The sequence below is a fragment of the Austrofundulus limnaeus genome, unplaced genomic scaffold (genome assembly GCF_001266775.1).
Source record: "Austrofundulus limnaeus strain Quisiro unplaced genomic scaffold, Austrofundulus_limnaeus-1.0 Scaffold6, whole genome shotgun sequence".
Classification (NCBI taxonomy): Eukaryota; Metazoa; Chordata; class Actinopteri; order Cyprinodontiformes; family Rivulidae; genus Austrofundulus; species Austrofundulus limnaeus.
This window is the reverse complement of record NW_013952408.1, coordinates 3,381,096-3,391,693: the sequence shown is the minus strand read 5'-3', so window position 1 is coordinate 3,391,693 and position 10,598 is coordinate 3,381,096. Positions and strand designations below refer to the sequence as shown.

The 10,598-nt window shown below is 38.5% G+C and overlaps 1 protein-coding gene across 1 annotated transcript in view; it reads left to right on the top strand.

Moving 5' to 3' along the window:
* The first annotated feature begins 6,915 nt into the window (after positions 1–6,915).
* LOC106534210 (histamine H3 receptor-like) overlaps positions 6,916–10,598 on the top strand; it is a 7,432-nt gene continuing 3,749 nt past the window's right edge. Inside the window, exons 1-2 of the mRNA XM_014030787.1 lie at positions 6,916–7,187; positions 7,606–7,772. Of these exons, the coding sequence (XP_013886241.1) occupies positions 6,941–7,187; positions 7,606–7,772 (414 nt within the window). The 5' untranslated portion in view covers positions 6,916–6,940. The remainder of the gene's footprint in view (positions 7,188–7,605; positions 7,773–10,598) is intronic.

Genomic DNA, 10,598 nt, shown 5'->3' with positions numbered 1-10,598 from the left:
TTTTGACATATTCTCCACTTTTTTAGGATTTCTCTGTATAAGTCAACTTGATATTTAAAACAAGCCTCAAACCCAGTGTGACACAGATATGAGATTTAAAATGCTCAGTTRACCATTCACTTTAAACGTGACTCATAGCCGACACAGCATTGTCTCATGTTCACTGTCTTCTGTTTGAATGAAACGTGGCTGGCACTCAGGTTCAGTTGTGTGGGGGGAAAAATGAATGCATGTCAAAAGACTTGAGTATTATTCCAAAATAAGCGGTGCAACTTTACAAAGTAGACATGGGGTTATTTTGGAATGGGTWTTTTTCTAATAACTTTGAACAAACTAATTGTACCGAAACATATTCATTCAACCATATAATAAAAATGATCAAAGCAGCATTTCGGTGGAAATGAAAAAAAGATAAGTACTTTTTCCATTGTGGTGGAAGGGAGCTTTGATAGCAAATTATCCAAACAGCTCAAAATGTTTTGCATGTAATTATTGTGTTCTTGTTTGGACAAAAGCCTCCCGTGTAAATACAGTACCTGCTTGTTCACAGCTATGAGTTTCTGGACGTGAAGGCTTAGGAGAAGAGAGATAGCATTATTAACCGGCTTGCAGCTTTTGAAAATGAGATAAAAAATTTAACATGTGAGAAAAATAAATAAATAAATAAAATACTGTCACGATGAGGCACACCCATAGCATTTCAATGAGCTTCTGTGGATCTCCAGCATAAGGTAAATGCCAGCACCCTTCCTCTTCCAARCAGCTCTGCCAAAACAGGCGCCGAGGCTGCCGAGCCGTCCAACCACGAGTTCAACTCCCTCACTAATGATCAGCATCTATTATGTAAACTGTGACAGCTCTGATGTGATGAGAACACAGAATACCAGGGGATCAGGCTTAGTCCCAGCATATTGATGCAGCCCCCTCCCTTTTTTTTTTTTTTGTTTTCAGCAATTAGATTTTTTTCCCTCCTCTACATAAACACTTGGACAACTTTCAATTATTTGGACTGTTTAAACAGAACTGGGATCATTAGCAATAATTATCCAACTAAAACAAAATGTTAAACTGCACAGCCTGGTGTATAATATATTCCAGGGTTGTGACTCACGGCCAGAACATTTTCGCTTTTCACTTGAATTTACAAGCTAATGGGGCTCATCAAACTGACCAAATCATGTGTAAAATAATGTACTATGCATATTGCATAAAACAGAATCAGCTTAAAATTCAAAATATTTTTAGACAGATTACAGTGTTTTTGATCTGCACCCGTTGTTGTTTCAGCCTTCATGAGCAACAAAATGTAACAAAGCTGTCTGCTTTAAAACTGATTATGTGGATTTTCTGAAGCCAATTAGTTTGGTTGAAACTGCAACTGTTTTCTCCTTCTTGACAGATAAACAGGGATTAAAAAATCTATTTGTTTTGTTTTGACACAAATTAAGTGAAGATCTGGACAGCGTGATGACAGTAGATGACAAAAACTTTTAGATTATCCAAAAACTTTACCCAATTAAAACAGCATCGAGCTAAAGAGAAATGCTAAAAGCCAAAAGTGGACAATAAAGTTTTGCTCCCAGTCTCTGTGTGGTTGTCTGTTAGCAAAATATCTCACAAACAAACRCTTGCATTTGAAAAKTYAGCCAGTTTGAGGTAGCTGATATGAATGAGGCACGCTGAAGGTGTCAGCACATTTTCTAATCAAGTTCTAGTTTTAAAAATGTGTTAAAATATGCAAATGCCCTTCAGTTTTTTTCACTAAAAGGCATATTTTATTCAGTTTGGATTTCTTTTAACACTATCTGAAAAAAGTAAACTGTTCAGATATTGTTACATTTTGCTTTTCTTCTGTGTTTTGGTAATTTTAATGGACCAATAAATATTTCTCAGAAAAAAAGTCAAACCAAATCAGTTCAGTCAAAACAGAACTCAAAACTGCGGCTGCTTATAAAATTATACTTTATTATTGTGTTGAATCTTACAATATTTCCTAATTTCAAGGATAAAAATAATGATAAAGACAGAAGTTATGTGTTTCTGTTGATCTTTAATCAAACTGAACCACAGGTTTTATTTCAAACAGTGTTTGCTTATTAAATAATGTTTGATTGACAGGCAAACATTTTGAAACAGCAACACATTCAGTTATCTGTAAAGATTAGTTGAAAAAATGTTCAAAACAACATTTTGACCCAAAGTTAAGGTTTTACACAGTAATCATTACTAAATTATGAGTAAATTGATGAACCTAAATAATGTTAAAAGGGACAAATCATGCCAAATCCACTTTTTTAATTGTTAAATGCTTTTTATTTTGTATTTGGATTCTTTAGGAGTGCAGACAATATGCTGCGTAGATATCTTTATTTTCTGCTTGGGTCATATTTTGCAACTCGTTCAGTTTTCTCTATTTCCTATTACATCACAGTTTTTGTAATGGAGCTGCCAAATCAGGTCAAGACTTCACAACTACAGTTTGGTTGTCCACATTCTCCTCTCTGGGTCAGACTTTGGCTCTTGAACATGTGAGGCTGGATGACATCTTTTAGTTAATTTGCAAAAGTTTCTACAGTCGTAAACCTCTTTATCAAACTAGAATGGACAGGTCTGGGAGCTGGAAGGGGGTGGGATGTGAAGCACCTCATTTGGATTTAAAGAGACAGCGTCAAAACGAGTTTATCTGAGACACACCTCAGAAAAGGGGTGAAAGAGGGGCTTGTGGACTTACAGTAAGGATTAATTCAGACCAAAGCATTGYGGTTCCACTTTATATAGACCCCAGCTGAATGATTTAAATATGAAAAAGAAGGAATTAAACCCATGACTTGTCTCCTTTAAAACTCTTCAATTAACTTTTGGTAAAAAAAAAAMAAMAACAACTTGGAAACACAGATCAAATATTTCACAACCTGATTTCTGCTCTGATAAACAAGTAGATTTCAATCTGTTTTTTGGGAACATGATCTTAGAAGAACCTCTTCAAAGTCTTTAGTGAAGCGCTAACCTAAAGTTGCGCACCGATTTTATGGGTGAATCTTTGTGGTGATTACCGTAGACAGGCAGACGCACTCACAGTGTGATCGCATCTCTACTCCAAGTCAGCATCCAAACACAAACACTTGAGTGGCAGAGTGGTAGAGAGCCACAGCAGGGCTCAGGATAATTGGCAACACTAGAGCCTTTGTGTATCCTCCATGACACTGCTTTGTTTCTGAGTGCCCTCCATATTTAAATCATTCTCTGCTTTTGGATTTCCACATCTAGAGACTGCACCTGCTGAACCATCCTTGATTGGGTTTAACATGCGTGCTCTATTTGATCATATTTCACACATGGAAAGATAAATACAATCTGCTCTTCTGGGGGTGAAGTAACCCATGATTTGTATTTGMATTCATAGCTACAGTTCAAGGTCTGATCTTTGAGCTGTAATTTAACATGAATGTTGGCTAAAGCAAGTTTAATTTTATTCAAGAGCTTTTAGAGTTTTTTCAGTTGGTGTTTGCAATCCTCACAACGCAGGACGTTTTGAGTGAAAATATATTTATGACACTTTATTTATTCATATGTATAGTACGAATAAATAACATACTTAATTATTCATATATAGGATGTTAATTATTAAATATTAGATCATTAAAATAGGCTCGTAATTCTTTATTTAGATTTGATTCCAGTGCAGCTCGTTCCCTCTCCCTAACATCTCCACATATGTTAAGAATGATCTTTGTGTTTCACAATAAAACGTTTGTTATGTAAGAAAATACTGAATGTCTGAATTTGCAGTTTGTGCTAAAAAAAAGGACTGTTTAAACTAGATTAATACTTACAGTTCACCGTCTCAAAAACCAATAAACCCAAACTCAGCAGTTTTTTTTTTTTACAAAAAGTAAGGATTAGTATTTATACACAGACTGCAGCACGTTGTGCGCTCTGCAGAGAAGGTGATCGGCTGCAGCCTCCCATCTCTCCATGACCTGTACGTCTCCAGGACTGTGAGGCGAGCAGGTCGGATCACAGCTGACCCTGCTCACCCTGCACACAGCCTGTTCACACCATTCCTCTCAGGCAGAAGGTTTCGGTCCATTCGGACCAGAACATCCTGCCATAAGAACAGTTTCTTCCCCTCTGCCRTCAGACTCTTGAACATTTAGAACACGTGACTCTAAAACTCTGCCTTGGCCACTTTATCACTGGTTTCTTAAACAGCACGACTCTGACTATATTGTTTTTCTGGTCACTTTTATCATTGGATCTAACTGCACTACCCCAAATATATTGTCTGCTCCGAATACTGTATTGAACTGGTGTACATATGTTTTGCATATTTTGTTATATTTTTCCTTAATTCTTTATTGACAATGGCAATAAAACTGATTCTGATTCTGATTATAATCTACATGWTGTGTCACTGAAAAGTAAATTTTGTGCTTTTTGCAAAATCCCCTTCTAGACTCTTAGATACCCTTTACTATTTATTGATGCAGTACTTGATGTTGAAAAACTAAAATTATTTGACTTTAATAGGAACAGTCATCCTTAACTGTGAATAGAAACATCAAATCACCCTTTTYCCTGAAGATGCCACATGGAGAGATGCTGAAAACAACTGAGAAACTGTCTCTTTTCATTGAAGAACTGTGCAGAGAGGAACTCTGGGGGTATCTGGTGGATCATTTGTAAGAAAATAACTGTAATTCACAGCCACTCCCGCAGTTTGCTTTGACCCCTGCTGGTGGACTTGTAGGCTGGTCTGTGAGTTCAAGGAGGTTTGCAGGTAGTTTCTCTGAAGGGTGGATTAACGTGTGTGTGTGTGTGTGTGTGTGTGTGTGTGTGGTGTCTGGATGACTCTTTGAGGTGAAAAGCTGAGTTGTGAGATGTCAACTTTGAAGATGAAGTCAGATTTCTTTTGAAGTAAAAAAAAAAGATCCTTCATTTTTTTAGAATATGACAGAGACATGACAACAGAGGAGAATATTTAATCAAAGGACAAAGCAGTGGTGCACTTTTATAATTCTTAACGTCACCTTTTTAACAATTGGAATGTGAGGCTTTAGAAATGAAGAATGTAAACTATTGAATGAAGTTATGGAACAGTCAGATGTTAGATGATGGATAAAAACCTTCAGTTAGATTATAAAAACATGTTTTTATTTTTTGTAATCAATTTTGGGCACTTGAAAGACTTGGTTAAAGAAAGTTACCATCTGAGAGCCAAAAATGGGGGAAAAATACTTTTAAAAATATAATTTTTTGTTGTGTCGGCAGGTGGATTTGAATGCAGACTCAATACAAAGTGTTTGAAGAAATAATTGAAATATTTAAAAAAAATAAAAGGCTGACGTAGCAACAGAACTTATAGAACTGTGCAGTGACAATGGGAYGTACGGAGAATCACAAAAAGTCATTGAGGAATCAGGACATGGCACATTCAATGCCCTGTTGATTTCAAGACTGATGCAGAGAGGTTAAAGGGGCAGAGGATAAGGACGAGATGACAAACAGCTAAGCCTGTAAGGGAACAAGTGAGASGAATAAGGATTAAAGAGCAGCAGCCGAACTGAGGGAAAAACTTAACTAATGGCACACAACTCACCAAAACTACATCAAATAAGGAAAAACCCATGGGTGTAATTTGCAGTGGTGTTAGCAAGGTTATCACCCCTGTAATAATTTGATCCAGTCAAAGTAACTTGCATAATTTGCTCTAACACAATAGAAATGAACTGGATGAGTACACAGCTGTAACTTTGACCTGATTAAAAAAAAATTACGATGTCATATTCGTATGTTTAAGCATAACTGCTGAAAATTAAATGCAGGGTTTTAGTCTGCGCTTGTCACATTATGCCTGTATTTGTTGAATCGTGTTGTAGCCAAATTGTAGTGTACCAGGTAAATACAGTACATACTCTGGGAAGTATGTCATATAGTACATTCTAAAATGTAAAATTATTTTTACTGGGGGAAAAAAGTAAGCCTTTTCTTAAGTGTTCAACTGAAGTGGAACAGAAAAGATGCAGCTTAAATACAAAGAAAACAGGAAACAAATCACAGTAAAATCATTACAATGTWTTTGAACCCCAAAATACTCTGAATCAGTATTCCGAGTATTTAGGAGTGCAATGTCTGGTCTGGAGTGCAACATCTGCCTCAATCCTTCTCTTAAAAGGTTCAGCTTCCTCTACGGGTTTGTGCATCAGATTCATTCAGKTTCACTTTCCTGTTAAACGATGGGAACATGAGGCCATTATCACCTGTGTGCCCTTTAATGAAGAAACTGCTGTCTGTGGCTCAAACATGCAGATTCCAGCAGGGGAAATATGACCAAGGCTGGTTAAACAAAGTGAACCATCTCGCTGTGTTGATTCACATCATGAGGGTGACATTTGACTGAGACAGAAGTGGAGTCCTTGGGGCGCTCAGTGCGCACGCTCCATTGTCAGCCTCAAACTGGCAGTAAAAGTCGGGTTCTCTGTGATTCATTTAAAGTTGTTTTAATGATGATTTAACATTTAAGGACAAATGGATCGAAGGAAAGAAACATCAAGATTTGGTTGGGGTTGGATCATTTTACGCGCGCGTTAACGTGTTGAAGAAACTGGGAGACTGCGCGGCGTCTTGGCACGATGAATTTGAACTCTGTATGTTGTTATGTGGGAGGAAAAATAGACTATTTTTCATTCMATCTCATCCCCGCAGACGCTCTGACCTGCGTAAACTCCATCAGGTGTCCAGGCATGCGTTCTGAGCAGCGCCTTGCGCTCTCTCGTGGATGTTCCTGCGCACTGAGCTCACTTTCATCGGTGAAGCTTTCCGAGCACATATGGGGGCTGCCAAGTGCAGTTTCCGTCCGTCTGGCACCTGTTGCTGCTTTATTATTTTTTAACACCCGCCTGTCGAGGATTTAACAGCCTCACTTTCAACACTACCCAACATGTCGGAGGAGCAGTCAGAATCCAACTCCACCGGCTACTATTTTGACAGCCCGTCAAYAAGAGTCCAGCGCAGCTTCGTCTTCTCAGGACCCATGTTTGTCATTCTGATGGTGATGATGGTGACTTTGGTGGTGGTGATAGTTTTGGGCAACGCGCTGGTCATTCTGGCCTTCAAAGTGGACAAGAGTTTGAGAAGACAGTGCAATTATTACTTTTTGAATTTGGCAATCTCAGATTTTCTTGTAGGTGAGTCCAGTTTTTTTTATTATATGGAATAACGGGGAATAAATAAAGTTTAAAGCCACCAAACACAGCGGCTATTGTAGTTTGTTTTCCTTACCCAGTCTTATTATAATAAGTAAAATATTTCATGTTAAGCATTTTCTTGTACGTCACTCTTCACTTGCAGAGACAAAAGCTGCAGATTTGTTTGGCATTTATTCATGTTGTCAGCACTGACAATGCTTTTGCTGCCATGCATTCTTTTTTCACCTCTCTGCAGTGCTGATTACTATATTTATTTAATTAAAGATCAGTATTTTTAACTCCTGCTTAAAAAGTCATAATATCCAAACTGATGTTGTCTGTGTGCATATGACTGGGAATGGGTAGTTTGTGTTTAGTGGCCTTGGTGTCTGATTCTAGTGTTTTCCTGACTGTGCAGGGGCATTCTGCATCCCTGTCTACATCCCCTACATCCTGACAGGCAGGTGGACTCTGGGTCGGGGGCTGTGCAAGCTGTGGCTGGTCACCGACTACCTGCTCTGCTCCGCGTCTGTCTTCAGCATCGTGCTCATCAGCTACGACCGTTTCCTCTCAGTCACCAGAGCAGTGAGTGGAACACACTGTCCCTAAACGATTACAGGAAGCCAAATGATTTTCAGCATTAGGCAGAACATGAGAAATAACACATCTGGGAATGGAAATGACTAGTAAAATAAAGTTGAACCAAAAGCAGGGGGGTGTTTGTTCTCACTTTGCTTGAAGTGACCCAACTCTTTTTTTTTTACTCATTTAACCTGTTTGGACTTTAAAGGTTATTGTCAAACGGCTTGGTTCTGCTTGCCTTGTGAATATTTAATTGTTCCCTCCTTGTGGTCTGAAGCTTTATATCTGCTGAGACTCATAGGCCATTGGTTGGGGCACAGCCACCTCATTCCCTCAAATGTGCCCATCTGTGGAGGTTAATCATTCCTGACCCATTCAGGCTCAGTGCCACCCCCTAATTATAGCTTATTTTTGCCATAACAAAAACAATAAAAAGTCACATTACCATCTAGAAGGGAATTGGAGTTTAGAGGCATATAGAGAAAACAACAAATTGTTGAAAATAGCTGTTTTTAAATTTAATTTAATCTATCCACAGACTCCTTAAAACACCAGTGTTATCGCACGATTTTTCAGATCAGTGCTGATGCTGCTGTTCCTTTTGGATAACTCACATTCACTTTCAAACCTCTACATCTGTCCACCTCATTTGGCCTTTTGTTTGGGTCTGTCCAGGCATCACCTGGATCACAGCATGTTATATAAGTCCATGATGGCTCAAAGGTGGGATGATGCTTGGCAAAAAAAAAAAAAAAAAAAAGACAAAGAGAGTGCTCTATTTCTTTTCAGAGGCAAACACTTAACATCAGAGCCATGAATACAAATAACACCAGAGAGAGAGTGAACCTCTTCTTTAATTAGACAGCTTTGATCATAGAGGTCCTCCTCCGTGCCACAGTCCTTCCAACCTGGAGAGATCAAGGCGCAGGCTGTCGGGGAGCCAAGCAACATTTTCCTAAAAGCATTTCTCTCTGAACATCGGAAGACAAAGGGCTGTCAGCAGTCACAGACACAGTTTGTCTTTGAAAAGAAAAGGTGGAGTCAGATGACACACAGCTGGCATGACAGAGCATTGCCAAAACTGTGCGTTGTTAGAGAGAAAGCAGAGTTCGTCTGTTGGTTTAATACAAAAACGAGCTGAAAGTCAAGTTCTTATAGGAGTGTTTTATTTGAAAAACAAAATGGTGAGGTAAAACTCCTGGTTTGAACAGAAGATTGACATGCAGCAGGTTCCAGAGTCAGGTACAAACTAATTTATACAAACACAAGTGGGCCTGAGCTCAATCTTCTCAGAAGCACAGCTAATTAGCAGCGACCACAGTGACATATATGCAGAGCAGCTGAAGAGGTTTATGAGTGCGCCGTCCACCGAGCAGGCATGTGGACAGGGACACAGGAAGCAACAATGGTTGAGACGAGTGATCATGAGAGGTACTTCATTGATTTAATACTCATTTACACACTTTTACCCTGTGCACGGTGTTGGAGAGCTGGACAGGAGTTGGTCTARTTCCAAATGGTCAATATTTATTGAACGACACTTTGCAGCATTCTCATTTTTATGTAATATTTGGTTGTTCAATCTGTTATAAAACCACACCATTGGCCCATTGAGATCTGATGCAGCAGTTGGATGAAATTTGAGCTTGAAACTTACTAAGAAATTATGCGCATCTGGAAATTGTGTAAAGAGATGTTTGATACAAATTCTAAACTGATTTTGTTCCATATTAGAGCACTTCCATTGTACATGAGGGAAAATATTTACCACTTAGATGACCTATGCACATTTGCAGTATGTCTCTTCTTTCTTGGGAAGACTGACACTTATTACACTGAGAGATGAGAAGGTATCAATTGATTTAGGACTATTTTAATGGGGGTGGGTGTGTGGGTGTGGGGGGTATTATATATTTTCCAGACACATAGTTCAACTCTAGTAACTGTTACCTTTAGTTGTTATGAAAAACTGTATAAATCATAAATAAATGTAACTTTGCATCTAAAACCCTTTAAGAACCTCCTACCATTTCTGACACTCCCACTTCAGCACATCTTCACAGCAAATCTTTGGGGGAGGGGTGCTCTGTGGTGAGGGAACTCGGCTGCAGACTGAATTCCAGGGAGGAGCTGTGTACAAATAGGCGGAGCTTTGTGCCAGCAAGTGTTTAGGCAGCTCCACGCATGGCTGCTMCAGAAGATTCAAGAATTCCTCAAACATGCATGAATGAGTCAAAGCAACACTCTGGTTATGTTTTTGATGAGGGAATGACATTAAAACATAGCTAAAAAAAGTTGATTTTGCACAATGCCCCCATTATGTAATTATGTGTCTAACTAGGGCAAATTAATTAAAAAAAATTCTGTTTGACAGTTAAAAGACAATATTGTTCATCTTATGAAGAAACAAACATAGATAGTTACACATGCAATTTTGAATGCCAGGTTGTGATGTTCAGCCTTTCTAACAGTGGTGGGCAGCACTAATCCAAAATTTAGCTCCGCAATTTCTAAAGAGCTTATGAAAATATTTAGGTCCGCAACTTCAAAAGCACTTATGCCATAGAAAATCTAGCAGAATCTAATTTTAAAGCGCAAGTTATATTTGACACTTACAAACTGGCAATAATTCATGTACAATATATGCACAACACTGTCAACTAGTGGTGTATAAGCTCTTTTACAACTTTATTCTAAACCCGCCAATTGCTGGGGATGTGATTCCTGAAAGAGACCTTTAGCTCCTGGTGTAAAAATTWAAAAGTTGTTGAGGATTGCTAGTTCGGCTGCTTCGTTGTCTTTTTCTTTTGTTTGTTGTAGATTTTTCAT